Source organism: Cucurbita maxima, unplaced genomic scaffold, assembly GCF_002738345.1.
Source record: "Cucurbita maxima cultivar Rimu unplaced genomic scaffold, Cmax_1.0 Cma_Scf00009, whole genome shotgun sequence".
Classification (NCBI taxonomy): Eukaryota; Viridiplantae; Streptophyta; class Magnoliopsida; order Cucurbitales; family Cucurbitaceae; genus Cucurbita; species Cucurbita maxima.
In genome coordinates, this window is record NW_019272025.1 from 3,196,791 (window position 1) to 3,223,938 (window position 27,148).

At 36.8% G+C, this 27,148-nt stretch overlaps 7 protein-coding genes across 13 annotated transcripts; 3 read left to right on the top strand and 4 right to left on the bottom strand.

Moving 5' to 3' along the window:
- Window positions 1-55: 55 nt before the first annotated feature.
- Window positions 56-971, bottom strand: LOC111483694. The gene has a single exon (XM_023129956.1). The coding sequence runs from the start codon at window positions 737-739 to the stop codon at window positions 56-58; it is 684 nt and encodes a 227-aa protein (XP_022985724.1). The 5' UTR covers window positions 740-971.
- Window positions 972-5,468: 4,497 nt separating this feature from the next.
- LOC111483696 (SNF1-related protein kinase regulatory subunit beta-2-like) lies at window positions 5,469-8,479 on the top strand. 5 transcript variants are annotated; one of them, XM_023129961.1, is made up of 6 exons: window positions 5,469-5,687; window positions 5,870-6,032; window positions 6,276-6,425; window positions 6,506-6,668; window positions 7,805-8,140; window positions 8,318-8,479. In XM_023129961.1, the coding sequence occupies exons 3-5, from the start codon at window positions 6,316-6,318 to the stop codon at window positions 8,129-8,131; spliced, it is 600 nt and encodes a 199-aa protein (XP_022985729.1). In that variant the 5' UTR covers window positions 5,469-5,687; window positions 5,870-6,032; window positions 6,276-6,315; the 3' UTR covers window positions 8,132-8,140; window positions 8,318-8,479. The 5 variants fall into 5 exon arrangements, with proteins under 5 accessions (XP_022985729.1, XP_022985730.1, XP_022985726.1 ...); XM_023129962.1 differs by having other exon boundaries at window positions 5,469-5,618; window positions 7,805-8,389; XM_023129958.1 differs by having other exon boundaries at window positions 5,470-5,687; window positions 7,805-8,389.
- A 136-nt stretch (window positions 8,480-8,615) lies between these two features.
- Window positions 8,616-9,138, bottom strand: LOC111484012. Its single transcript, XM_023130429.1, has 2 exons — window positions 8,822-9,138; window positions 8,616-8,760 (listed from the first exon to the last, which is right to left on the bottom strand). Exons 1-2 carry the CDS (start codon window positions 9,136-9,138, stop codon window positions 8,616-8,618), a joined length of 462 nt encoding a protein of 153 aa, XP_022986197.1.
- A 1,298-nt stretch (window positions 9,139-10,436) lies between these two features.
- Window positions 10,437-12,928, top strand: LOC111483738 (pentatricopeptide repeat-containing protein At4g26680, mitochondrial). Its single transcript, XM_023130027.1, has 2 exons — window positions 10,437-12,467; window positions 12,544-12,928. The coding sequence occupies exon 1, from the start codon at window positions 10,779-10,781 to the stop codon at window positions 12,372-12,374; it is 1,596 nt and encodes a 531-aa protein (XP_022985795.1). The 5' UTR covers window positions 10,437-10,778; the 3' UTR covers window positions 12,375-12,467; window positions 12,544-12,928.
- Window positions 11,109-26,613, bottom strand: LOC111483739 (zinc finger CCCH domain-containing protein 18-like). Of its 3 annotated transcripts, XR_002718412.1 has the most exons (8): window positions 25,751-26,612; window positions 25,534-25,674; window positions 25,277-25,456; window positions 25,145-25,194; window positions 24,942-25,064; window positions 24,743-24,839; window positions 24,446-24,665; window positions 11,109-11,120 (listed from the first exon to the last, which is right to left on the bottom strand). XR_002718412.1 is itself a non-coding variant. In XM_023130030.1 (7 exons), exons 1-7 carry the CDS (start codon window positions 26,473-26,475, stop codon window positions 24,608-24,610), a joined length of 1,371 nt encoding a protein of 456 aa, XP_022985798.1. In that variant the 5' UTR covers window positions 26,476-26,613; the 3' UTR covers window positions 24,292-24,607. The 3 variants fall into 3 exon arrangements, 2 of the variants coding, with proteins under 2 accessions (XP_022985798.1, XP_022985797.1); XM_023130030.1 differs by lacking the exon at window positions 11,109-11,120 and having other exon boundaries at window positions 24,292-24,665; window positions 24,743-24,828; window positions 24,934-25,064; window positions 25,751-26,613; XM_023130029.1 differs by lacking the exon at window positions 11,109-11,120 and having other exon boundaries at window positions 24,292-24,665.
- LOC111483740 (transcriptional regulator STERILE APETALA) lies at window positions 12,977-16,873 on the bottom strand. The gene is made up of 2 exons (XM_023130031.1): window positions 16,446-16,873; window positions 12,977-14,335 (listed from the first exon to the last, which is right to left on the bottom strand). The coding sequence occupies exons 1-2, from the start codon at window positions 16,659-16,661 to the stop codon at window positions 13,208-13,210; spliced, it is 1,344 nt and encodes a 447-aa protein (XP_022985799.1). The 5' UTR covers window positions 16,662-16,873; the 3' UTR covers window positions 12,977-13,207.
- On the top strand, window positions 22,919-23,814 carry LOC111483741 (F-box protein SNE-like). The gene has a single exon (XM_023130032.1). The coding sequence runs from the start codon at window positions 23,186-23,188 to the stop codon at window positions 23,645-23,647; it is 462 nt and encodes a 153-aa protein (XP_022985800.1). The 5' UTR covers window positions 22,919-23,185; the 3' UTR covers window positions 23,648-23,814.
- Window positions 26,614-27,148: the final 535 nt, after the last annotated feature.

Sequence of the window (27,148 nt, forward strand, 5' to 3'; positions counted from 1 at the left end):
TTTTTTTTTTTTTTTTTTTTTTGTTTATAAATAATTTATTTATTTTAATTTTATTTTAAGCTTCAATTTCGAACCTTGAATATTTAATGGATCCCATCGATATGTCGATCTCGATCAAATTCTCCTCCTCGTTGATGTCGTTAATTTCAGCCAACAGCTCCACGAGATTCTTCTTCCTCTTCAGCTTTTGAAACTCCGACAGTTTCTGGAAACAAAACGACATGTCGTCTTTGTCATCGTCGTCGTCGGACTTATGGTTGACGTAATGTCCGGTCGGGAGAGCGATTTCGATCAAACTTTCCTCGTCAGAAATCGAACCGTCATCAGACCGGTAAAGGTTTTTCGCCGTTGACCGGTCAAAAAACGGCCACTCCACTTCAGATTCCTCGGTGGTCGTGAAATTATCATCGGCACATTCACTTTCCGACAGCAAATCCACAGTAGGAGCTGACGCCGACGAGAAATTCCGGTGATCGGAGGAGAGAAAGGTTAGTTCTTTCTGTTCTTCTTGTTGTTGGTGGTGTAAAGATTTGTGAAGCGGAAATGGGTTTGTTTTGGAGATTGAAAAATAAAGCATGGACATAATTAAAGCTGTGAAAGTAAGTAAAAAAGATGAGAAGAATCTTATAAATCCCAAAAAACTTAAAGAGAGGAGAAAAAAAGTAAGAACAATGAACAATGATAATGGGTTTTTCAAAGGAGTAGCCATTTGATCTTCAAATGTGATTTTGAGCTTCATAGATCCAAAAAAATTGAAGCTTTTTGGGTTTCAATCAAAAAGATTGAAGCTTTATGAAGAAGTGATGAAATGGGTAACAAAAGGAAGAAAAACCCCATTGTTAATGGTGGATGAAATTAGGGTTTTTGTATAGAAATTAGAGGAAAGCCATGTGCAGATCTCTGAGCTTACCACATGGCGGTTTCCCTCCCAAACTCTTGTTTCAATGCATTACAAAATAACCCAAATAACAAAACAGAGATGAACCATTATTATAATCTTTTTCTCTGAATCTGTCATTTTTTTTTTTTTTTTTTTGTACTAAAAAAGTTTGAATCTTTTACCGAACAACAAGAAACTACTATTGGCGTTCGGGGCGTTGAGTTGAGTTACGAAGTTTGAGTTTAAAAAGCGTGTGTAGACAGGAAACAATCGAGAAATGGTGGGTTGAATGTATTGAAATGTATAGATCTAAATATTTCTTAAAAAGTTTCAATATTTCACATGGCTTTTCTGTACGAGGGACTCGTAGAACCCAACTTGCACATACCAATTTATTCTACGTTTCATTAATGAACGAAATCGTTTGATGATGAGTTTTGTAATGTCATACACGTTGAGGATTATTGAGAGAGAGTCTTAAATTGGTTAATTAAGAGAATGATTATAAGTTTATAAGTAGGGAAGACATGGTGTACTTTGTTTGAAGGCTTTATAGAGAGGAGTCGAGCCTCGATTAAGGGGAGGAGACTGTTTGAGGGCTACATAGTCGTCAAGGGAGAGAGTCCCACATTGGTTAATTAAGAGAACGATCGTGAGTTTATAAGTAGGCAAAAAGCAAAGTCATGAGAGCTTACGCTCAGAGTAGACGATATCATACTATTGTTGAGGTTCGTGATTCTTTTGCAAAACTTTAATTCGAGATGGGTGGCGACATTTTGTTGAAAGTTCGTAGCTTTAGGGACCAGCTGAGTTTCAAGATTCTACTTTATATACGGTTTTGATAGGTAAAAATATGGAGTTGTAATGATGATTTTGAGTAGTCTTTTGTCTTCTATGCCATAAGTATGTCGCTACCAAACACAAACCAAGCTTTTTTTAGGGTCTCCCATGGCCGCCCGGCTGCCCCCCGGTGGGGCACTTTGGCTTAAGGTCGCCTCAAATTCATGCCCTTCTAATCATGCTCATTACCCAACTTCAATTCTATTTTTTTTCCCTATTTGAATGAAAAAAAAATTAAAAATAAAAGTTTGATAAGTAAATTTTTTAATCTTTATTATGAGACAGCCACGTTGTAAGGACCTCATTATAATCTTTGTCGAGTTATATAAATTTCTTGTCAACTCGATAACGACGATCGGAACGAATGAGCTCCCGTACGAAAGAGAGTTTTGGAGAAGGAGGAAAAAAACAGAAGCAAGTTGTTTTGTTTTTGTATGTTTTGTGTGATCTTAATTAGGGGAAGAGCCTTTTCATCTAGTGAAAGGGTACAAGTGAAGAATGAAATTGGAGTATATATATATATATATATATATAATATTCCCGGGATGAGGGTGGATTCGTAACGAGTTAAAAAAAAAACGATAATTTTTATTAAAAAAATGTAAAATACACTAATAAATTCAATAATATTTTATAAATAAAAAATATAATATAATATTCTATGCAATTTTTTAAGTTTTAAATTTTATTTATTTATTTATTTATTAATAAGTAAATACGTATATAAAAGTGGGGAGTGGGGTAGGACGAGGTTGGGAATGGAAACGGGAAATGTAATCTCCGTCCTCGAACTAGTTTAGCCAACCGTAAGAAATCTCTTCTAGCTTTCTCTGTATTCAGTCTAATTTTAGCTAATGATGAGAAATCTTTCGACTTTTTCTTCAATTTCTCGTTTGAATTCACATCATCCAATGATTATTAAAAGACGTCAGATTATGACATTTGCAAGAACATAGACTACGATTTTGATTATACTCTCAACAAAATCATACATTAACGTAATTAACTTGCGATCGATCAATTTATTGTTATTGAGTAATGGCGGATCTTTCTCAAAAGAAAAAAAAAAAAGAAAAAAAAGAGAGAAGAGTTGAGGCCACTTGTCGGCCAATTGGACAAATAAAGCAGTGCCAATGGCACATGAAAACCCTAATTAGGGTTTGGAAGTTGAGAAATTAGGGCTTGAAAGAAGGAAATGTGATTAAGAAAACCAGCCAGCTGCGTTGGGGGTTGTGACTTGGGAATGTTTTAGATGCCAATTTCGATTCATCAAAGTGGGAGGGGACCATATCTTGGTTTGTGAAATTTTCTTCTTAATATAAAGTTTTTCTACATTATATTTTTTTTAATATAAAGTTTTTCTATATTATATTTTTTTACCATAAAGTTTTTTTCTTTTTATTATTTTTCTTGGATAACTCGTTTACTTCCATTTTTTCCTTTCTTTATTCCACAACTTGTTTACTTCATCTTTGCTCACTAATTTATCCATTTGCCAAAAACAACCTTATCAGCTTTCACGAACATTATAACACCAATGCCGTGACCTATGAACATTATAACAACCTTATCATTTCAAAATCCATCAATATCGCTATCAAAGAGTCTCCTCTAAGACCTATGAAGTACTCGAACAGTCTTCTCTTAATCAAGCCTTGACTCTTTCTCTAAAGCCTTTGAACAAAGTACACGTTCTGTCCAACATTTGAGTCAATTTTGACATGACTAGGTTAAGACCATGCTCTTATTCCCTATTAGGAATCAGGAACCTCGACAAATGGTATAATATTGTCCATTTTGAGCATAGACTCTCGTGACTTTACTTTCGAAATGTTTTCCTTAATTAGCCGACGTGAAACTCTTCCTCCAACAATCCTCAACAAATAATACGTCACATTTTTTAAAGTATCCATGACATATTATGGCTGAATCAGCTAAAATTAAAATATACCAACTTTAATGTTAAATTCAAAAGCTAACCATATTTTATAATGTTTTTTTTTAATGTTTAGTGCTCACTTGTCTAAAGTAAGAGCTTACATCACCCACTAATTATATGACTATGTTTCATCAATGTCCAAAACTTATTTAAAGTCACAACATTAATTTGTAGCTTAGTCTATATTCTATACACATTAAAAACTTTATAAGATAGTGTTTTGTGGGGTTTGGACATATTTTTCAACTACGCCTACCATCCATCTATTTATTATTATTTTTATCATTTAAATTATAAAATATTATTTTATTATATTTATTTTTTTCACCCAAGTAATTTCAAACCTACGGTCAGAGAATATTAATTTACATTAAGCGTGGTTGACAATCTCCAAAAGAAAAAATAAATTTAAAAATATTTTTTTTTTAAAAAAAATATATATAATATATAATATGAATTAAATTATTATTACGTCAATATCAAGGACAATTTAAAATGTTTTTATTTAATTTGAGTTTCTTGGAGCGATTAAATAGTTGGCATGCAATAAATTTTAAAAATAATTATATGAATGTATTTTCCCTTACTTCAAAAATCATTTTTTTATTTACTAAAATTAAAAAATTATCATTAAAATTTGACGGCACGAGACCATTTACACTAATGTTTCCCTACCGACCAACTTAGCCAACAATTGTCGCAATTATATAAACAACTTTTAAATCATTTTGCTCACTACCCTAAGATTCATTTTGATTTTTCCCCCATGTTTAATTTAATTATTTATGCTTGTGCATAGCCCGTAGAGGAAACGTGTTCAAGTTCATACATATTTGAAATCTGATAACCCAACGACAAATAATCAAAACCCTCGAACAAAGTACACCATTTGTTCGACACTTGAGAAATCTATTGACATGGCTAAATCAATGACATGATTATGATACTATGTTAGAAATCACGACTCTCCATAATGGTATGATGCTGTCCACTTTGAACATAAGCTCGCGTAACTTTACCTTTGGTTTCCCACACAATGTTCTAAAATGTCTCTAAATAGAGCCCAGATATAACAGATGCATTAGTTCCTAAAACATTATCAAAATTAAATCCATAAACTATATAATATAAATTCGCTCCCGACCATACGACACTAAGAATCACATTAATATACATGAATCTCTATAGTTTTAATTTACGTTTTTTTAATAATAACTGGGAAGCGTAATATAATAAATCACATCAACACTCAAAAGCCTTAATATGCAAGATTAAAAATTAATTACGGTAATGAGGTAAATAATGTAAAAGATTATGCAATAATGACCCTGGATTCTCTTTGTAATTTTAGCACCAAAATTATAATAATCCAAGAAAGAGGAAATTAAATAANTTTTTTTTTCCTGGAATTTGGCTTTATTTGAATTTTGAACGAAGAGTTCGAAGTTAAGGGTACCGGAACTAAAAGACAAAAGTTGTTGCGATTGTCAACAAGGGTAAAAGAGTAAAAACAGTAAACGGTGACGTGGCGATATCTGATTGGTTCCCAACCACAACTGTATATGAGAAAACTAAGAAGCTTTTAATTATGATTCATTAGCAAACAATAATAATAATAATAATAATAATAATAATAATAAAAGGTTTATTAATTTATAAAATGAGCATCATTATAAATAAAGTCCACCCCTTGGTATCTTCCAAACTCATTGGAGGTTAAAAACGCGCCCTTCTCTTCTGTTCTTAGGTCTAATTTGTAGAGTAAAAAGGGAAAAAAAAGAAAAAAAGAAAAAAAGAAAAAAAGAAAAAAAGAAAAAACCCCAAAAAGAAAAAGGGAAAATTGGGAGTGTTCTTGAGGAGGAGAAAGAAAAGAGTGTGGTGGTGGTGGAGAGATTGCAGTGCCGATTTGAGTGTTTTTTATCACTTAAAATCGTGTAATATGTAGAGCTCAAGACCATGGTGCGTTCATTTCTTCACTCAATTCTCGATTTGGGTGCTTCTTTTTCTGCAATTCATCCTCATAATTGGGTATCTAACCTAACTCCATGTTTCTCCAACTTGCCTCTGTTCCTTTCTTTTCACTTTTCTTCTTCAAATCTTGCCTTTACTGTGATGACCTGTGCTTTGTCTCTAAGTGATTTCCCCCCCGTATACACTAATTTTGGGTTCTTCCGATTGAAATCTCAACTGGGTTTTGCTTTGTTTCTCAGATGGAGACGACCCTTTTGCTGAATTGAATTATGAGAACACGACGAAGTGTAGAGAAGCAATTTTTTTGGTATCCTGCTCATAGGTTTTCCGAGCCCATACTTGAGTTTTCTGTGCGTTTTGTTCAAATTCATCCAACGCCTTTCATCTCCCCACCCCCCACAGGTAATTTCTTAAGAATCTGGAATCTGCGTTTTGTTTTTCCCCTTCAAACAGACCCAATATATGTATGCATGCCTATAAGAATCTGGGTTTTGTTCTTCACTGATTTTCTCTGCCACTTTATATGAATTCTGATGTTTGAACAGTATTAGCTTGTGTGTAAGTGTTTGTGGAAGAATTCAAGGATGAAGCACAATTGTTCCTTTTAGTTTCTGAGTACTTAATGATTTGGATTACTTTTTTGAGGTTGAGTTGCAGGCGTTTGAAAGTTAAAGGTTATTATACAATGAATAATGAGGGAGTGTCCAACATACCAAGGACATCTGTGAAGATCTCATGGAACCATGGAGGGAAGCAAGTGGCTATTATTGGATCATGGGATAACTGGGAGACAAGGTACTACTTTGCAGCTAAGATGTTTGATTCTGGACATGTTTTTTTTGTCTAATACAGAACATTTTATCTCCTTATGTTAGGGAGTTGTTGCAGAGCTTAGGAAAAGAATTTGTTATTATCAAGACACTCCCCTCAGGGATCTACCATTATCGCTTCATGGTTGATGGATGGTTGACATGTGCTCCTGATTTGCCTTGGGTTTGTGATGATTCTGGAAATTCTTACAATGTTCTTGACTTGATGGTAATTCTCGACTTCGACTTCTATATTCTCGGTTAAGATAATTAACGCCCCGTATATTTGATTTGGGATAAGTTGTCTTTGCTTGATTCCATGATCATGTCCTTGAAAAGATATTTGATTTGGCCTGAGCTTTACTCTTAAATGTCAAACTTTTAAATTGAGTTTTAGATTTCCCAATTCAAAGAGCAATCTAATAGGTTTGTAAAGCTTGGAAGATTAGAGTATCTGTAATGGTCCAAGCCCACCGTTAGCAGATATTGTCCGGGTTTAGGCCGTTTCAAATAGTATCAAAGCTAGACACCGGATGATGTGTTAGTGAGTAGGCTGAGCCCCAAAGGTGGGTGGACATGAGGCGGTGTGCCAATTTCAGTACGTGGATTAGGGAGTCCCACATCGATTGGAGAAGGGGACGAGTGCTAGCGAGGATGCTAGGTTTCGATGGGGGTGGATTGTGAAATCCCATGTCGGTTGGGGAGGAGAACGAAACATTCTTTATAAGGGTGTGAAACCTCTCAAGACGCTTTAAAAACCTTGAGGGAAAGCCCGAAAAGGACAATATCTACTAACAATAGGCTTGGGCTGTTACCGTATCTATCAAAATGACAAATGTAGATTCTGGGGAGTTACTATACTTCAAAAAAAGTTCCCAGGATTCAATTGATAGGAGAAGGAGATGGGATGGAACAGTTAACTTTGCAAGTTACTCTTATTTTATTTCTTATAAACCACTTTATGGGCTATTTGGTTAAGATTTTTGGTTGATACCAAACCCACATATGGACTGTATTTTGGAAGTGAGGGGCTTAAAAAGGGGGAGACAAAGGTTCGGTGGTGTATATACGATGTATTCGCATTAAAAGCCCAGGTATTTCAATGGGTTACTAATAGCTACGCCATGGGACAAGGGAAGAAAATGATCGGTTTTGATTTCGGATACTCGAGTACGAAATCGTGAAAGAGAAACAAATCTAGGTTCCTTGTTCTCTTGCCCATTGCTGTGCAGCAAGTTCTTCTGAATGAACAAGCCCCGATCCTTCTTTCATTACTTTTGGCTCTTAATTTTGGTTGAATAAATCTTTGTAAAAGAGCTTTGCCTGCTCAGTACTAATTTGAAGTTCTATTGATCTGTTTTACAGACACCCGTCTCGGAATTGCCTGAAAGTCTATCCGAGTTCGAATTTCCTCCATCCCCACCGTCTAGTTATGATAACCAATGCTTCAACGACGACGATTTCAGTAGACCTCCACCGGATCTACCGCCACCACTACGAGAGACTATTTTAAATGAACCATCTTGCTGCACGAGCGGTCATCAGTCTGATGTGCAGCCTCGACACACTGAATTGAACCATTTATACCAAAATAACGTGGGAGGTGAATTCATGGCGCTCGGTTCAACATTCAGATTTTGTGAAAAATACGTCACAATGTTACTTTTCAAGCCCTTGCTGAAAAGAAATTGATAGCCTTTGGTAAACTGTTCTTCCCCCCTTCTAAATTTGTGGCATACCCTTTTGTATTTCAACCTCATAGCTGGTATTAATTGAGCATCGAACAATGATTATTTATGTGAAGATTGTGATACTAATAGATTGAAGAGAGCTATGCTTATGTAAACTCTGTATTCTTTTTCCCTTTTACTTGTGCAGTATGTTTCAAGCCATTGGAATGGAAATGTTGAACCCATTGAATTATTCTCAGGTGTTTCTTTCCTTCTTTTACTATGGAGTTCTATCAGTTTCCATGTTTTTTTTTTTTTGTTCTTTCTGAGCTGTTCATTGCATCCTGTAAATTAATTGAGTTTTGAGTTATTTGCTTCTCATAAGACCCCGACACGCGAACAGCGAGATTGAACCGAGTTACTATAGTGTTCGTATTAGTTTCTGGAATAGAATTACAAATCAAAATAGGCATAGACAATGGGTTTGGTGGGCTGTAAAAGAAGATTCATCTCACAGGAACCTTAACCCAGCCATTGGCAAAAGCTATGGCTAAGATCACGAACGGAGTCGACATGCCGAAGATGATGATACAAGGAAGAGGAGTCATCATAGGATTCTCCTCTTCCCTTTCCCCTGCTGTCTGCCAATACCTGCACCAAATTTAATCAGAGTTCTAGCATGGTGTTTGTAGAACGGGGAAAGATTGCTTACTGCTCTGGTTCTTCTTCTTTGGTTATGAACGTTTTCTTCCCTCCCCTCTTGATTTCTGCATCTCCATCACCTGAAAATAGCATTGCCCTTTTACCTAAATTTGCAAGAAGTTTGAAGCGAGAAGCGCTTGGCCATGGCAAGGAGAAGCGGCAGGGAAGAGGAGCGAAGAAGGAAGATGGGTTTTGTTGGCGGCCATTGTTGAAGCAGTGTTGAGCTACTGATATGTTTTGCTCATTTGTGTTGGGGGATCGCATATATATATCATAGGAGATTTGGATATGAATGTTGTGGCACTGATATTTGCTCATCTTAGCCATTGCAGGACATGACAGACAACCCCATGGCCCCATCTTCTTCTTTCGTTTGCACTTGTGGTGACACTTCAATTGCTAGATTGTCGATCTATGAACCCAATTGTACTTCGTCCCAGCCGTGCTATTTTCAGCATTCATCGACATTGACATCCCCGAGACTAAAATACTAAGTTTAAGACCAGTGATCATTATTGATATTGTCTCTCTTTCCAGGCTTCCCCTCATAGTTTTAGAATGTTTCGTTCTCCTTCCCAACCGATGTGAGATCTCACAATCCACTCCCTTTTGGGGCTCAGCGTCCTCACTAATATTCGTTCCAGCGGAGGTGTCGGTTGGAGAGGAGAACGAAACATTCTTTTTAAGGTTGAGAAAACATCTCCCTAGCATACACATTTTAAAAACCTCCGAGTGTTTGATCAAAAGAGAAAGCTCAAAGAGAGTAGACTTAAACTAATACAATTATAAGACTAACTAACAATAACAAAAGGCTAGTTGGATTCTACGCTCAATGTATATCGACATGCCCGTGTACGTTCTAAGTATCAAACTTTGATCGAGTTTACAAAGATTATAATTCCATATAGAAGGGTAGTGAAAAGAATGGGAATTTTGTTGATGCTAAGAGCATTGTAGTGTTAGAATTTGAACTCTAATATCCTCTTTCATTCTTCTTATGAACTCCTCGCACTTTCGGTTCAACTCCGGTAAGCTGATGGTTGTCCTTGTTCTTGTTCATGTTCATCATCCTTCATACTGTCTAATTCATCATTCTGAGCTTTTTCAAGAGCAAAGGAACACGTTTCCAGTTCATGATCTCGAGCTTCTTGAAGAACCAAACGTCGTGGAACTTGTTGAACATGTAACAATCCCATTTCTTTGTCACCATCAACTGATCTCCTTCCATCCCCTGCAGCTTGTTCCTTGTCAGCCACAGGCAAGCGAGAGTTTAGAGAAAGGAAAAGCAGTAGAGTATTGCAGAAGAAGAACATATAATCCTTGTGGATTGTAGCAGAGAAGTAGAAGATCCATGAGTAAGCTAGAGAGAATGAGAAGATGAAGAAGAAAAGTGGTATGGAAACTGCAAAGATGTTCATAGTTTAATGTGGATTGGAGCAATGTGATTGAGTTACGTATATATATTAACAAACCAACACACATTGGTTAATTTAGTAGAAGATCATACGGTTATAAATAAAGGAATACTATCTTCATCGGTACGTGGCTTTTTAGACGAGTCTAATATTTAAAGTGGACAATATGATACCAAACTCTGGGTCATATGCTTCCAATATGTATTACCGAAACTGAAATCAAATTGCCCCGAGGAATGTAGAAGAACGAAGATCACAGCTTGGCGGAGAGAGCTTCAAAGTGGAAGGTGCTAGCTAAAAGATATTTTGCTAATCACTGAGAAAGGTGAACTACTTTGCCCCAATCCTTCTACAGTGTGTCGGAGGTTGGAGGATTTCCATTTCATCTTTCCTGTTCGAATCGGTTAGTTGATCCTCGAATCCCTGCTTTTCGTTTTCGTTCGATTTGTATCTGAACTGGGCTTTAAATGAATTGAGTATAAAGTTTCTTGAATTTATTTCTATCTTAATAGTTACCGCTTCAATCAGAAAACTCTGATTTGTGGGAAAATCATGAGGGTTTTGCGATTTCGTAGATTTTCCACTCTTCTGAGCTCTGTAGCCAGAACTTCTGCTTCTGTAAACCCTAATTTGGATGTGACTTTACGAAATAGGAAATGGAATCCAATTCCAATACCTCACCGATCAATTCCCGAACCCAGAGGACAAGACCTTGATTTTGTTAACGTCGTACATAGCCACCTGATTCATTCGGATTGGACTAAGCTTGATTGTTTGTCATCGGGTCTGACAGCATTCAGAGTCAAACACATTCTACTCAAATCCCGGAAGGACTATGTACTATCGCTCGAGTTCTTCAATTGGGTTACCACTCAAAATCCTTCTTCTCATACTCTTGAGACCCATTGCATAATCCTCCATATACTTGCTAAACATAGGAAGTTTAAATCTGCAGAATCAATTTTGAGGAGTATCATAGATTCGTGTTCTATTGAGTTTCCTTCTAAGTTGTTTGAATCCTTATTGTACTCCTACCGAGTCTGTGATTCTTCCCCGCATGTTTTTGATCTGCTTTTCAAGACTTTTGCTCATTTGAAGAAGTACAGAAATGCCTCTGATACATTTTGTAAGATGAAGGATTATGGATTTTTACCCACTGTGGAGTCATGTAATGCATTTCTGAGTTCCTTGATTAATTTCAACAGGGGAGATATTGCTTCGACGTTTTATAGAGAAATGCGACGTTGTCGGATTTCGCCTAATTCGTATACACTAAACTTGGTTATTTGTGCTTCCTGTAAATTGGGAAGATTAGATAAGGCTAATGAGGTGTTTGAGGAAATGAAAACCATGGGGTTTTCTCCAAATGTTGCATCTTACAATACACTTATTGCAGGCAACTGTAACAAGGGTCTTTTGAGCTCAGCCATGAAACTCAGAAGTACAATGGAAAGAAATGGAGTTCTTCCAGATGTTGTTACTTTTAATACTCTTATCAATGGGTTCTGTAAGGATGGGAAGCTTCAAGAAGCAAGTAAATTATTTGGAGAGATGAAAGCAATGAGTTTATCTCCCACTACTATAACCTACAACACTTTGATAAATGGCTACAGCAAAATGGGCAATACCGACATGGGCAATAGACTTTTTGAGGAGATGTCGAGGTTTCAAGTTAAACCCGATATCCTTACTTACAATGCCCTGATCTTGGGACTATGCAAAGAGGGAAAGACAAAGAACGCAGCATTTCTGGTTCGAGAGCTTGACAGGAAGAAACTAGTTCCAAATGCTTCGACGTTTTCTGCTTTAATTTGTGGACAGTGTGTGCGGAAGAATTCGGAGCGTGCATTTCAAATATATAACACTATGATGAAAAGTGGTTTTAGCCCTTGTGACCAAACCTTTAGGATGCTATTGACCACTTTCCTTGATAATGAGGATTATGATGGAGCAGTTCAATTATTGAAGGACATGGTGAAGAGACACAGGGCTCCTGATTTGGATAACTTATGTGAGCTTTGTGTTGGACTTGGGCGATGTGGGAATGGTAAAATAGCTATAATGTTATGCAGTGAGTTGGAAGCTCAACATCTCTTGCCAGAAGGTTTTGACAAACTCAAAGTATTCAATTTGTTGCACAATGGATAGTTAACCATATTATCCTCTGTTTATCAGATCAAACTGCCTTGTGATTCAGCTGCAGTAACTCACCTGAGAGTCTTCTAGCCGCGAAACACAGAGGTAAGCCTGGATGGTGCCTCCATCGAACTTGAATTATATCAGACTCGTATCGACTTTTTTGTCAGTTGATTTGCAGTTTTCAGTCTAACAACTCGTTATCAAATGATTTGATCCAAGTCGATCACCAATGTGAAGCAAATATAGGTAAGGGTGTCTTATGTTATCGCTTCCTTGGAACTTTCTTGGGCTCTCACTCTGTCCATGGAGGATTTACTGGTCTCGCTAATGCTGTTTCTACGGCAGCGTGGTTTTCTTCTATGCTGTTTGAGCCATGTTGAAGTTCTTAAACCGAACTAAGTTCTCGTTGGTTGAGTTGATTGCATATTGGCTTTCTTTCCTGCCCGACCGAACCCAACAATAGCTGATCCTAGCGTGAGACTGACGCTTTTTTCCTATTAGGTCCTGTATCGTTATTTCATTGCTTATTTTCTACAAATAACAAAGTTGAGGATCATGATTGATAATAATGAGTTCATTAAGGCTAAGATTCCAATAATCCTTCATAAACTCGATCAACAATAATTGCCCCATGAATTGAAATGAAAATACGTTGTTCAAAACAATGAATCGGAATAAAATTTCCTTCTTCTCCCCCAACAAAGAAAATGGAAAGAAAGGACCATGATTTAGATCTCCCATGAACACTAAGACCCGTCCTTACGCACTCCAATCATTCAATGAAACCCCATCACTGCCGAACTGTACACATCCCCCAGGAACCAATCTACTACATTGTTTGATTATGCACCAAAATCCCACAAATGTAACGTGGTGTCGAACCCAGAGGCCGCCACGTATCGGTCATTGGCAATGACAGCATTGGCAGCCCCAATCCTCTCTCTAAACCTGTACAGATACTGGCCATGCTCTATTTCCCAAACCCTTATCGCCCCACCGGAGCTCATCACAGCATAGCCCATGTTCATGCAGCCCACAGCCCCTCTCTGAGCCGCCCCTGTTACTGTGAACGTACAAACTTCTTCCATTGTGCCCACTCGTCGTACCACAGCCACACCATGTCCGTCCACCACTATGTATGTCTCATTGCTTACGTCCATCGATGTTACCATCCATACCACCCCATTTTCCTCCTCGTTTAATACCACTTCTTGATTTCTCAAGTCCAAAACCATGAGCTGTAGGCTAGTGCAGGCCACTGCCGATTCCCGACTCGACACCCGTACCCGGCCGACTTGCTCCATTGGCTCTGCTAACATGTGCCACCCCGTTACAGATTCTGGGTCGGTCAGCGACCCACCTACAAACACGAGTTCTTCACTGTTCCCATCCCATATGTGGAATGCACGGCCAGGTACACCAGCATACAGCCCAACCCACCACCGGTCACACCCGGCAAAGTCTACCAACACACCATCATTCATCACATTGCCTTCATGTACCCGGCGCGTGGGCGATATAGCAGCAGGGGTACGGTCAATAACTCCAATGTGAATGTCGCCATCAATGCTCGCAAAGACGATACGAGCATCAGCAATCACAATGCCAGAGACGGCGCGTGAGAATTGCCCAAGACGGTCACGGTGGTGGGGGCGAAACGTAGTGACATGAACACGCGTGGCAAGGTCAAATAAACGAATGGTACCATCAGCAAATCCACAAGCCAAGTGGCGCAAGGAGATAGCGAGGCAACGACACATCAGACTATCAGGTTCATCCACATCAGACTGATCAAATTGAAGAACAGTATGGAGAGATCTATGAGTACGGAAATTGCAAGCTGTAGTGTGCCAATACACGTACTCATCTCGCCAAGTGTCGAGCAGCCGGTCAGTCCGACCCCATATCTGAGTGGTCAAACGATGCCACAGCAGCTCAGACCGAGACACAGCACGCCAGGTGGAGCAGACCTTGACAAAGCAAAATGTAAGAGTTAGTGGTAAGTCAAAGAGCCACGCAAGCAGTCAATCATAGACAAGCAATGTCAAACAAACAATGGAGAGATCAAAACAGAGAGAGGGAGTGACATTTTTCCATGCGCCTCCAAAACAGCCAAACACAACAAAAAGAACCGATCTTTTTATTTGTTCTTTGTCTGTTTGTCATTGTCAGTGAGTAATAGGGGAAGAACAAGAGAAGAGCCTAAAAAAACGTACCCATAATAGAAAAAAAAAAAAAAAATACACAACTTTTTAGCTCCTGTTTTGTTCTGTTCTGTTTTGTTTTGTTTTGTGGTCCTCATAACATGTCTGTCTCTTAAAAAATCATCCTCTCCTCTCCTTTCATGTGTTTGTTGTTTTTGAAAGGATATCAAAGAAAGAGGGCACGTTAAAAGCCACCATGGGAGATGAGATTCAAAAGCGTGCTTCCCCTTTAAGTATTTCCATTTTCATTTCCAAGAAAGGTGTCGTTAAAAGCACAGAATCTTTCTTCTTTTCTCTCTCTCTCTCTCTCTCTCTCCCTCTCTCTCTCTCTTGTTTTTCTTCTCTCATTCCACCTTTGACTCGCCTGTCTATTCCATCCAATCCATTCCCTCTCAATTTATATATTCATTTCCCTCCTGGGATAACTGGTTCATTGTCACGTTGTATCGAGGATTGTTAGAAGAAAATCCAGCCTTGACTAATTTAAGGAATAATCGTGGGTTTTGAGGACTCGACGGCCTGTCATGAGAGCTTATACTTAAAGTGGACAATAATCCTACTATCACAGAGAATCGTGATTCCTAACATTCTTAACCATCATCGTGTCAATAAAATCCTCAACAAAGAAATTTTAAATCTCAAAGATGCAGTTAAAAATGACTCAGTGTCAACAAATGGAACACTTTGTTCGAGAATTCTAAAGAAAGAAGTCAAGATTAACGTGAAGGTCAGAATAACCGCACATAAAGCTGCTGTTTTAAGTGACAAAACATAGCTTAGGAACATAAATGTCATATTATAACATGGTCTGGCATGGTCTGATGTTAGGTAAGAAGAAGAAAAATGAATGTTAAAGCCATAGCTTCTCTCCTACTGAGTTTTAGTCACATGGGTAGGCAGTGTTTGGGCTTTAAAGTGCATCAGAAAGTGGGTTCGAGTAGATTTGGTGGAAAAAAGATTGAAGTTTTTGAGTCAAAAAAGTAGAAGAGAGGAGTTTATAATAGAGGGCAGAAAAAGAGATCCATGCCAATAAAGGTTATATAAGGAAAATTCTACGCCAAAAGACCCCTTTTCCATTAGATATGCAGAAGGGCCCCAAAAATAGACAATTCTAAAGCACTACAATAATAAAGACACCAAACCAATATTTGTATCCAACAAAGAATAAACCCTATTCTTGAAAATGACTTCCAAGAACATATATCCATTTCATACCAATCCCTTTCAAAACTAGATATCCCCTTTTCAAACATCTCGATAGATGCGGTTAATCTATGTTCAAATTGACAAAATTCAAAGAATGTCGTATACCCAAATAAAAAAGATCCAAACTTTTCAATGTAAGAGTATTTAGAAGACTTGTCCGATGTTCATCATCGAACCAAGAAGACAAGGTTCTTGAGTTGGAATATAGTTAGAAGATGGAAAAAAAAAATACAATAATTAATTAAGCCAAGTTCAAACTGGTAAAATTTAAAAACTTGTCACATACCCAAATAAAAAAGATATAAACTTTACGATGTGTGAGTATTTAGAAGATTTGACCCATGTTCATCACCAAACAAAAAGAAGACAACTTTCTTGAGCGGGGATTCCGTTAGAAGACCGGTGTCGAAAAAACATGTCTAACCAACTAAACTAAGTTCAAATTGGCCAAATTCAAAAAATTGTCACGTACCCAAATAAAAAAGATATAAACTTTACAATTTGTGACGGGTTATCCAACAATATTGCTAAGAACCCATCATGAGATTTCTCATGATCTTGCAAAATGATTGAAATCATTATTGTTCAATACAAGAAACTAAAAAGTGGTTGTTTTTAATGATGAACAAAATAGGAACGTGAGAGAGAGAGAGGAGGAGGAGGGTGTCACCTGAAAGACATTAGAAAGAGCAGCAGCAGCATGGATTCGGCCAAGAGAGCGAGAAGCATCAATGGCAACTTGTGTAGCAAGTGCTTCAATAAATGGCTCAGGCCAAACCTCATTGGTGGCACGACGGCGGGATGAAGAAGGACCATCAAAATCCCCACCGCCCCTCCGCCGTCGGCCGCCACCAGAAGAGGAGGAAGAAGGGGCGGAGGAAGACATGGAACATAAAGAAAACAAAATTTAATAACAAGAAAATGGATTTTAGTTTAGAAGAGAGGAGAAGAGAGAAATGGGAAGAGGGAAGCAAAAAAAAAAAAGGACAAAAAGGGTTTGGATAAAGACACCAAGTGAGGGTCCCAAGAAGAGTGTGTTGGGGATTCTTGGATATATATATATATATATATATATATATGAACACAAAGAACAATACCACCACCCGCCACCGCCACCAGGACGGTTGTTTTTGCTATTAATTGTGTGTGTTATGACGGCGGAGGTGGGGAGGAGAAAGGAGGGACTGTTGTGTTATGGAAATTACCATAGTTTTTTCAGGTGCTTTTCTATGCGGATTTTGCTCTCAGTTATTGCTTTCAATATATATAATTTGTCAGTTTTTTTTTTTTTGGGGGGATAGGATTAGATTACCAAGGAACCCTTCAAATTAAATTAAATTTAATTAATATATAACAGAGTGAAGAAGAAGGGTGTTCCTCGATTAGGGTTTTTTTTTTTCTTGCTTTTTAAGAGAGATGAAATAACAGAGAATTTAATATGGGAGACTGAGTAATTAATTTAAGATGTCATACAAGAACAAGACTCAGATCTTCAATTCCTGTTTCTTTTTTTGTTTTTTTTTCATTGTCTAATGTTTTCTACTATTTTCGAGAATTTTCGTAATGATAAATATTGAAATATGAGGCGAGACGGGGCGGGATAAGGACCCTAGCTTGTTGACATCTCTAATGATAAGAGTTAGAAGGCTTTTTTGTCCCGTGGACATCTCTAATGATGAGAGCTAGAAGGTTTTCCCATATCATGGACATAAGATCTCGAAGGTTTCTACGTCTCTGTTCCATGGACATCTCTAATGTTAAGAGTTAGAGGGCTTCCCGTCTCAATTCCATGGACATATCTAATAATAAGAACTAGAAAGCTTTTCTCGTCCCATGATAAGAATTACAAGGCTTTTGTCATGTGACATCTCTAATAATAAAAACTAAGGTAAAAAAAATAGTGACATTAATAAGAAACAACTCCGATTATAATTTTTTATATTTATATTATAGGGTCCTTTTGAATTTTGCATATCCAATTTCAAACTAAAAAAAAAAAAGAAATTATGGGAGAAATTATAATATTATCCAAAATTATTAAGGTTTAAGTCAATTCAATCCAATTAGCGCGAGTTGGGTTGGGTTGAGTTAAAAGTAAAGGAAAATTTTGTGTTAAGCTAATTTATGGGTTCCTGAGTTGAATTGAACCAACCCGTTTCAATTAACTCACGAACATTTTTTTAAACTAAAAGTTAGAATATATGACGTGGAAATCATAGTCCAAACATTTCGCCTCGATTTAGATAATATTATAAATTTAAAAAAGGACATGGAAGGATTAAGTTAATGGATACTTAAGTTTGAAAATTTTTGATTAATAATATAAACTTAGGTTGAAATTGAGTTGAAATTTTAGATTTTGAAGAATAGAAATAAAAAAAATAAAAGAAAAGGAAAAAAGTGTGGGAAATAGGGTTTTAGAGTGAGAGGTCAAAATCAGTCCTTTAAAATGCAGCTAAGCTAAGGCTAATAGGACTAAGTTCAGTCCCCATGGGCTGCCTGCCTGCCTACTGCCCCTACCCTCTACTGCTCGGTCAACTCTCTTACCAATTAGCCCACACCTGGCTCATTACATTAATTAATTAATTCTTTATTGTTATTATTATTATTATTATTATTATTATTTGGATTCTGAGTATCTTAATCAGTTTTTACAATACCCCTGTCAAGTCAATTTACATTTACTCTTTCTATTACTTATTTATTACTCGCCCCAACATAAATTTATTATATAAGAAGAAAAACCTAATAAATATTAATTAAATTCTCCTCACCTTTAATTGCATTGTTAAACTGCCCTAAATTAAAACTTTTTTTTATAATAATTGTAGAGAAAGCCCTCCAACGAACGAAAAGCCCAAATAGGACTATATATGATGGCTGCTACAAATTGGTATTAGAGCTAGACATTGGGCGGTGTGCCAACGAGGATGTTGGGTCTATAAGGGTTGGATTGTGAGATCTTTTTTTAGTTTGAGAGAAAAATGAAACATTGTGTGGAAAGCTCTCCCTAACAGACGCATTTTAAAACCGTGAGACTGTAATAGACCAAAACAGACAATATCTACTAACAGTAGCTGTTAGGCCTAATATTGAGCGGTGTGCCAACGAGGACGTTAGAACCCCAAAGGGGTAGATTGACACTGGGCTTAAGCTGTTACTAATAGTATTAGAGCCTGACATCAAGCGGTGTGCCAACTAGAATGTTAGGATCCAAGAGGGTGTATTGTGAGATTCCACATTAGTTAGAGAGAGGAATGAAACATTAGACCCCTTAGTGTGGAAACTTTTCCCTCTAACTGACACGTTTTAAAAACTTGAAAAAAAAAATAGATATATATATATACTTGGACGATTATAAATAAACTTCACAATAGTATAATATAAAAGAAAAAAAATAAAAAGAATTTGTAATGATAGCTTTAGAATTGTTATAGCAATCATAGTAGGCTCTTATTTATCATTAGTAATAGTTGAATGAGACAAATTTAGAGTCCTGATGTAATAATATACATTATCATATAATATAAAGTTTTAAGTGATATAAATTAAAAAAAAAAAGAAAAAAAAAAGTGTAATTTTAATTTGAAAATAAAAGAAATTAAAATAAGATAAAATTAAATATGGGAGAGGGGAGTGAAAGCAGGCGCGTGAGAAAGAGAAGAAAGAAGGGTGGGGCCGGGAAAAGACAGCCGTCCTTTTTGACTAAAGCGCAGGACATGCTCATGTCTAATCAACGATTTTGTATGGATAAAAAGAATATAATTTATTTTTTTATTTATTTGTTGTTGAAAGTACAAAGTTGAAGAGTTGGTGGTCAGGGGCTATTTTCCTCTCTCAACCCCCCCCCCTGTACCTTCTCCCTAATAAACCAGATTAATAGATATTTTTTATTTAATTAAAAACAACACTCCAAAAATATTTTAAATTTTTTAAAAAAATTCTAAATATTTCTTTTTAAGCTTTGATTTGCCTTAAACTATGAATTTGTTTTTGTTTTCTCTTGTTAAATTGAGTAATTAATTTCAAATAGTTATAATATTAATTACTTTGGACGGATTTAAATACTTTTAAAAAAAAAACATCGCTATATCTTGCCTTTTAATTTTTAATTTTTTTTAAAAAGATTTTCTATTTAACACTTCTTTTTAATGATCAAGATGCGATTCTATTCCGGCAAGATAAAATAAAACATCCGTACCTTGGAGTTTGGGCCTTGACTGGAGGCCCATTTGCATGTGATCAGCCCAAATTTAAGTTTACTTTGTAGAGCCCATGGATGGCCCAAGTAATGGAAACCCCTGAAATAAAAATTTTATAAATTTATAATCTGTTAGTGACACTAATTCAAAAATCACGCAAATTGTGTTGAATCCTAGTTCAATTCTGCCACGGTCACGGTCACGGTCACTCGACTAGGAATGATTTACTTAATTTTTTAAGATAAAAATAAGTACCTATCACAGAGTAACACTTTGGGTGTGCTATTGAAATTCGAACTTCATGATGATGTAAATTGATACACATATTTAAATTTGAAGTTTAAATTGATGAAATTAAAAGTTTAATGTAACAACCCAAGCTTACCGCTAGAAGATATTGTCCACTTTGGGTCGTCACGTATCGCCGTCAGCCTCACAATTTTAAAATGCATCTATTAGAAAGATATTTTCACACCTTATAAGGAATGTCGTTCCCTTCTCCAACCGATGTACAATCTGTCTAGTTTGGAAGTACACTTGTTTGTATTGGCCTAGTAACAGCAGAATTTTGTGGTTAAAATCTAGTGGGGTTTTGAAACTTATGAGCAAAAGGATCCAGAATCTACGGTACTTATAGTCATAAATGTATTCAAAATGAAAAGCGTATAAAAACAAATATCAACATACAAAACTAAATCTCGTGCACATAATATTTCACATGAAAACTCATTTCAAAGCATTTCTGGGACCATGGAGTGTAAAACAAAGATATGAAACGAATGTATTATTCACCATATTTTCTATTTCAATGTAAACAGACGCAGAGTTAACAAAATCCTGTGCAAACCAGCAAGAGGCAGTACAAATTCCATTAAAGAAGTTGTAGTTCTGAATCTATGAAACCCCAAAAAAGAGAGAGAAGATTTACAGAAAATGGGGTTGAAATGTTGAGCTGCAAGAGAGTAAAAATTACAACATGATGATGACAAGAACTCTACAACAACAAAGAGCAGTCTTTTTTACACAGGGAAGAAGGATAAGCAAGCGAGAATAGGGAAAACGTATGAATTTGTGTCGGTTATTGGCCTTTAGGGGGTTCTTGTTGTATTGTTGTAATTATTAAGTTCTTCACAGCAAGACTTGGGAACAGTGCCTTCTCAGATGTGTCCAATAGACAAGTCCAACATGAAACAAAACAAGGCCTTCAGAAACCCTAAAAGAATATAATATTGGAGAGGGGGGGGTGCTTTGAGAATCATCCACTTCCTAAAGGGTGTTTTTATAAATCTAAATGTCAAATACAGCTCCCTTATATAATGATGTTTTATTCTATGCTTTCTGTCTCAAAGGACTTAGGGTTACCTTTTTGTGCCAACCCCATCAGACAATCAAATGGACACTGCCCTGTTTATGTTATTTCTTTATTATGTTTCTGAGGAAACCTATGATGCTTGTTTCCCTCTGACCTTTCTTCCTGCTCACAAACATCCTTCTAATTTTCAAATATTTTTTAATGCATTATCGTCTTCTGCTTCACCTTTTCCCCCTAAATGCATAAAGTTCTGTCTATTTTGTTTTTAGTTTTCCAGCATCCATTTCCTCAGTATGATGAGTATATATCACTGTTTAAAATGATGCCCATTTGAAAAAACTGTACGCTTTGTAATAGAAACGACCCATCTAACAAGATTCACAAGTTTAGTGCTAACCTATAGATATCTCACAAGCGAAAACAATGTATAACATACCTCTATGATCATTGTCAACACGTTTTCCATAGTCTAGAAGTTCCACCCCTGCCCCCCGGGTGTGTGTCTTTGGCCTGCCTATCCCTGAGTGTGAAAAGTTGAAAATCATTAAATCTCTCTCTTCTAGAGAGGGACAGAGAATGATATGACTAATGAACGAAAGTGAGCAAAGCCTTAAGTCTAACATGCCATCTACTTAAAATCTGCATCAATAAAACAGTGACTCTCTTCTAGAGTCCCTGATGTGAGATTGTGGATTACGATGGATAAGCCTTCCCATAAATCATGGGGAAGAAAAATGGATGATTAAACTAATTGAAGTGATAAGAAAGAAAAGGAGGTTGAGCGGAGCAATATGATTTAGAGAGAATTATGTGACAATTAAGGATCATATAGTTAATAACATGTCACAAATTTAAATTTAACACACAAATATATTACTTAATGAAAGACTTTTTCATTAGTATTTTTGAAAAACAAATCTTAAACGCTGAAACTACATAGATTGAAATTTCATGAACTTTTTAAAATTGAAGTGACTTCATACATGAAAACTAAAATGGAAAATTACCTCTAAAATTGTTAAGAGAAATACACTCTTTAACTACAACTTGGTGACATGATAAAAAAATTTCAACAAATATTTCCTGTTTCATTTACAATTATTTTCAAGAACACTTTTTCAGACATCTTTTTAATTTATTATAATTGCAAGACTAATTACAATCATAATCAAGATGCATTGCACATATTATCTGTCATGACATCATTAAAATATAAAAATCCATAATTTGATATGGCACCATATAGAAATTGGTGGTTCAGGAACAGATCCAATGAACAACGTATAGACATGGTCCACACTCCACACACTGAAGTCAAGAAAAGATAGGCACAAGAACAGACTTTAAGACAGTAACATATCCATGCACAGCTTATTCCAATTTCAAGGGCTACTCCTCCTTTAAAGACTGGAATCCAAATCACAACGGACACATGCCCAAAGTCTTGGAATATGCACACACACTAAACTCAACTGCAGCTTGAGCTTCTGCTAAGCTAAGCAACAAGACAGTTCTTTCTTTAATTTTTTTTGAAAAATGAAACCAATGAAAGAGAAAGTTGAACAGCATTGCATTCATTTGCATTGGTTTTGAGTTCTTTTTTTTTTTTTTTGGTTTGGATCTTCTTCCTTGGCCCCATCTCCTCCCTCCTCGATACCCCCTCTCTCAATCCTTCTCACAGACATTTTCACAAACACGCGGAGTTCGAGACGCACAGCAAGACAAATCCTATCTTAGACTTTTTCTCCTTGTTAATGAATTTCCACCAGATGGAGTTCTCTCTCTCTCCCTCTTTCTATCTCTCAATCTAGGGTCAATTCCATATATATCAAACAGGCAGAGGGTTTCAAGTTTCACCTGCCAAATTCCTGATTATTCTAGGGCTAAAACGTAACAATGCAGAAGAATCACATACCAGAGCCGAACGAGAAGAGGCGGAAGTTCTTAATCAACGACAATCTCGACATTCTTATCGAAATCCTCAAGCGGCTGGACGGACCATCGCTCGGCGTCGCGACCTGCGTCTGTCGGCTCTGGTGCACCATCGCTCGAAGCGAATCGGTGTGGGAACAGGTCTGCTTCCGGCACGTAACATCGCCACTTCCGGCGTCTGTGAAATCGGTGGTGGTCGCCTTGGGAGGGTACAAGCGGCTGTACATGGTGAGCATACGGCCGGTGCTGAGTCGACTCGGCTACTCAGACCTAATGAGGCGAGTTTGGACTCAGAACGAAGTTCAACTTTCACTGTCTCTGTTCTGCGTGGATTACTACGAGCGGCTCACCGGAAATGGAAGACTCGGCGGCGGCGATGCGTCCGCATTGTCACTCATGTTCCTCTGCAACACCGTCAACGTCTGATTCATTTCAATGACTTTTTCCGACACTCTCTCCGCCGTCAGAACGGTAGACCAATCCATATAAGAAACCGAGCTGGCTCCGGTGAGTTTTTGTCAAAAGGATTAAGAATAGCTTTAGCCTGGTATGATTATGATTATTATTCCAATTATACATCCATTTTATTAAATAAAAAATCACAGACCCATTATTTTCTATATTTTCATAATTATGTGTTTCTTTTATTTATTTATTTATTATTTCTTGTAACAAATAATTTATATATATATATATACGTAATATTAGAGTCATATTTACACTAATCATGTTGGTGCTTTATTTTATTTATCTTTAGTTATCTAAATACTTTAGCTATAAAAAAATTAACAAAATTGGGTTAAATTTCAAATTATGTTAATTCTCTTATTCATTTTAGAGATATAATAAAAGTTAAAAATATTATTTTAAAATGGGTGGAAATAAAGTGATTAGGACAAGATTGGGGATTGAAGATGGTGGTCCTTCTGTATTATCATCAGTCTCACACTTACATCCCTTCAAAAGAAGTCACCCGAAGCACTCGGCTCGACACGCTCACCTTCTATTATGGAGAGAATCTAACCTTACTTCGATATTTGCTAATAGTAGATGATATATACCATCGAGGATAGAAAGTAAAAGCATTTATTTGAGTAGACATTATGTCTTTCATTTACACCATTTCCTTGAACTAAATAGAAAAAAGTAGTAGATCAGATCAAAACACACTATTCTAGGAAATGGCAAACTTTTCTTAGGAAAACAAAACAAATCCATCTCTACTCCTCTTTTCAGAATAATCCACTTTTCTTCCACCTATTAGAAACCAGAAACAAACACATAAAATCTGTCGTAAACTAAACCGATTGTGGGGGGGAAAAATGTAGTAGTCTTGTATCTTCTTCTTATTCTATCAACATCTTCATCTATAAACTCTGTTCGAATTCACCTCCTCGTCGGAGCTGCAAACAGGCTCTCCGGTAGATCAACCTCTTGTGTTGTGCTGCAAAACCACAGTGTCATCACATTGCTTAGCAAACAGCATTGTAAACCACAAATCACATAGCCTTTTTAACAAACCTATCATCATCAGCTTGGTCAGTCAATGAAGGTAGCTGTTCATGCTGCTGCTGATCAGTGGATAACAGGTCCTCCAGTTCTGGCCCCTCAGCATTGCCTAAACACAATGCCATTAGAAAAACAGTCCACAACCAAACCCAAACAGATCATAGTCTCGTATGATATAACGATTTAGTTTTTGAAAATTAAGCTTCGAGACCTGATGAATGTGTCCATTCGTTTGTTGAATCCACGAACGACAAAAAAAGCTCAGAGCGTTGTCGCTGTAGCTCATTTTCATCAATCAGAATCCTTGTCAGTGAATCATTTGTGGCTCTTGGCACTGCAAGTAATTTGAGCATATGGTTTAAAAATGCAAGAAAAGGGATTCACAAAGAACAAAATGGCACCATTGTTCCTTACTAGAATTTGCTTCTTCCATGTTTCCTTCTCTGTTATTTTCAGCATTATTTCTGTACAAACAAAAAAACATGTTCTAGGTTCAAATTTTCACAAAATAACCAGCCTTCCTTCTCCAAATGTTGTTAAAGTTACCTCTGTATAAGCCTAGACTTCTCCTTGTAAGGCTTGACAAGAACTTGAGCACCACAGACAAAATGAGTAGTTCTGATTGAGAGAACATGTCTGGCTGTCTCAGCATAAACGAATGTTACAAATCCATACATCCTGCTCTGTTGGTATGGTATCTTGACATCTTGAACAGGTCCATATTTGCTTAAAGAACAGCATAAATTCAGTAAATAAACACACCCAAGATCAACACGATTCATATAAAATTTTCACATTCTTACTCGAAGTAGCTTGAAACATCCTGTTCTGTGAAAGTACTAGCAGCTGGAAATGTAATGTAAATCTGTCGAGCAATGTTTTCAGAGGAATCTATGTACTTTCCAATATCCTCCACCAAGATTAACGAATGTTGCCCATGTGGCCTAAAAGAAACCCTAAATTTAGAGATGAAACAAACAAAGAAGCCATGAAATTACAAACAAGAAACGGAGAATTAACCTGTCAAGAACACAAATGGAGTTCAAACTAGAGAGAAGTCTAGTGAGGCTAAAACAAGCCCTCCCAAATCCACGGCCTTCAGTAAGATACCCGTCGGCTTGAAGATTCTTGCCGTAGAATTCATAATAAACAATCGGCAAAGACGCAATAGAAATCGGACTCCCTCGTCGGGATTTCAGAAGCCCAACGATTTCCATTTCCAGGTTTTCAAGCGCCTTACCACGAAGGATAACTCGCTGCTCGTGATTCGCATGCGCTGCCTTAACTTGCCCGTGAAAATACCTGCATTTACTCCCGTGCTTACAATATCCTTTGCTGAAATAGTGACAAATCTTCAACGGAAACCTCCGCAGCCCAACCGTATTCACCGATTCGAATTGGTCCTCCAGGGAAAGAAACTGCATAGGGTTTTGAATGTCCAAATCGGAGTAGGACTCGGAGGGGAATAAGCGAGAGGAAGGATCCCGGCGGTACACGGATAAGGGCAAATAGGGGTCGGAAATCGAAACAGGGGATAGCGCAGAGGACACCATTTCAGTGATTCCTAGGTCTGATTTGGCGTCTTCGATGAAAGATTGAAGAACAGTATCAGGACAGAAGGCCAATCGGATCATGTCGCGATCGTCGGTGTTTAGAATAATGTACTCGATGATCGTGGTCGCACATTCCGCATCCAATTCGCAGATTCTTTGAAACAATAAATTTGTTGGCTCTGGTAATTCCATTTTGCTGCGTAAATCCTAAACAGAAGAACAAGAAAGAATCAAGAACAAACAGGAAATTGAGGATTCAAGAAACAAGCGATTTGTTACTTGATGATCTTGTTTCTGTGTTAATTTTATATGAATCTGTTCTTCACACTGAGAACGACGCCATTCTTATATAGACAGCAAGATGACAGAGGGGATTGGATTTTCTTCAAATTAATTTAATTTTTTTATTTATATATAATAATCACAAAATTTAAATACGACGACCACTTCCCCCACTCTCTTAAAAAAACGTATTTATCGTAAAATAATTGGTCAATTTAAAATAAAATAAAAATAAAAACAAAACTTTATATTCGAATTTATTTATTTATTTATTTTCTCCTTTTAAAATTAAGGGTCGTTATAGAAAATCGCGGTAAATTATTGGGAAATGCGCCTGTATTTCCGAAAACAGAAACCCATTGAAAAGACTAAACTGTCCTTCTATCTCTTTTTTTAAAAAATAAATAAATAAATAAATAAATCACACGTGTGACCTGTGGGAAAAAAAATTTAACGCACCGTTTGTTATAAGTGGGTCCCACTCTGATCAACTGTTTTATCCTACATGGCAAGTGGGTCCCATTTCTGAACAAAGCTATCAGTTCCCAGCCAATAAAAAATATGGAATCCGGTCAAATTTAAG

What these genes read in the sequence shown, in the direction of transcription:
- LOC111483694 (XM_023129956.1), bottom strand. Translation starts at nt 739, where the DNA reads ATGAAGCTCAAAATCACATTTGAAGATCAAATGGCTACTCCTTTGAAA.
- LOC111483696 (XM_023129961.1), top strand. Translation starts at nt 6,316, where the DNA reads ATGAATAATGAGGGAGTGTCCAACATACCAAGGACATCTGTGAAGATC. An exon ending in TGGGATAACTGGGAGACAAG is followed by an intron (nt 6,426 to 6,505) that starts GTACTACTTTGC and finishes TCCTTATGTTAG; the next exon opens with GGAGTTGTTGCAGAGCTTAG. An exon ending in ACAATGTTCTTGACTTGATG is followed by an intron (nt 6,669 to 7,804) that starts GTAATTCTCGAC and finishes TCTGTTTTACAG; the next exon opens with ACACCCGTCTCGGAATTGCC.
- LOC111484012 (XM_023130429.1), bottom strand. Translation starts at nt 9,138, where the DNA reads ATGGCTAAGATGAGCAAATATCAGTGCCACAACATTCATATCCAAATC. An exon ending in AAAGAAGAAGAACCAGAGCA is followed by an intron (nt 8,761 to 8,821) that starts GTAAGCAATCTT and finishes AATTTGGTGCAG; the next exon opens with GTATTGGCAGACAGCAGGGG.
- LOC111483738 (XM_023130027.1), top strand. Translation starts at nt 10,779, where the DNA reads ATGAGGGTTTTGCGATTTCGTAGATTTTCCACTCTTCTGAGCTCTGTA.
- LOC111483740 (XM_023130031.1), bottom strand. Translation starts at nt 16,661, where the DNA reads ATGTCTTCCTCCGCCCCTTCTTCCTCCTCTTCTGGTGGCGGCCGACGG. An exon ending in CTCTTTCTAATGTCTTTCAG is followed by an intron (nt 14,336 to 16,445) that starts GTGACACCCTCC and finishes TGCTTTGTCAAG; the next exon opens with GTCTGCTCCACCTGGCGTGC.
- LOC111483741 (XM_023130032.1), top strand. Translation starts at nt 23,186, where the DNA reads ATGCAGAAGAATCACATACCAGAGCCGAACGAGAAGAGGCGGAAGTTC.
- LOC111483739 (XM_023130029.1), bottom strand. Translation starts at nt 26,475, where the DNA reads ATGGAATTACCAGAGCCAACAAATTTATTGTTTCAAAGAATCTGCGAA. An exon ending in AAGTCTAGGCTTATACAGAG is followed by an intron (nt 25,195 to 25,276) that starts GTAACTTTAACA and finishes TTGTTTGTACAG; the next exon opens with AAATAATGCTGAAAATAACA. An exon ending in CGAATGGACACATTCATCAG is followed by an intron (nt 24,840 to 24,941) that starts GTCTCGAAGCTT and finishes CATTGTGTTTAG; the next exon opens with GCAATGCTGAGGGGCCAGAA.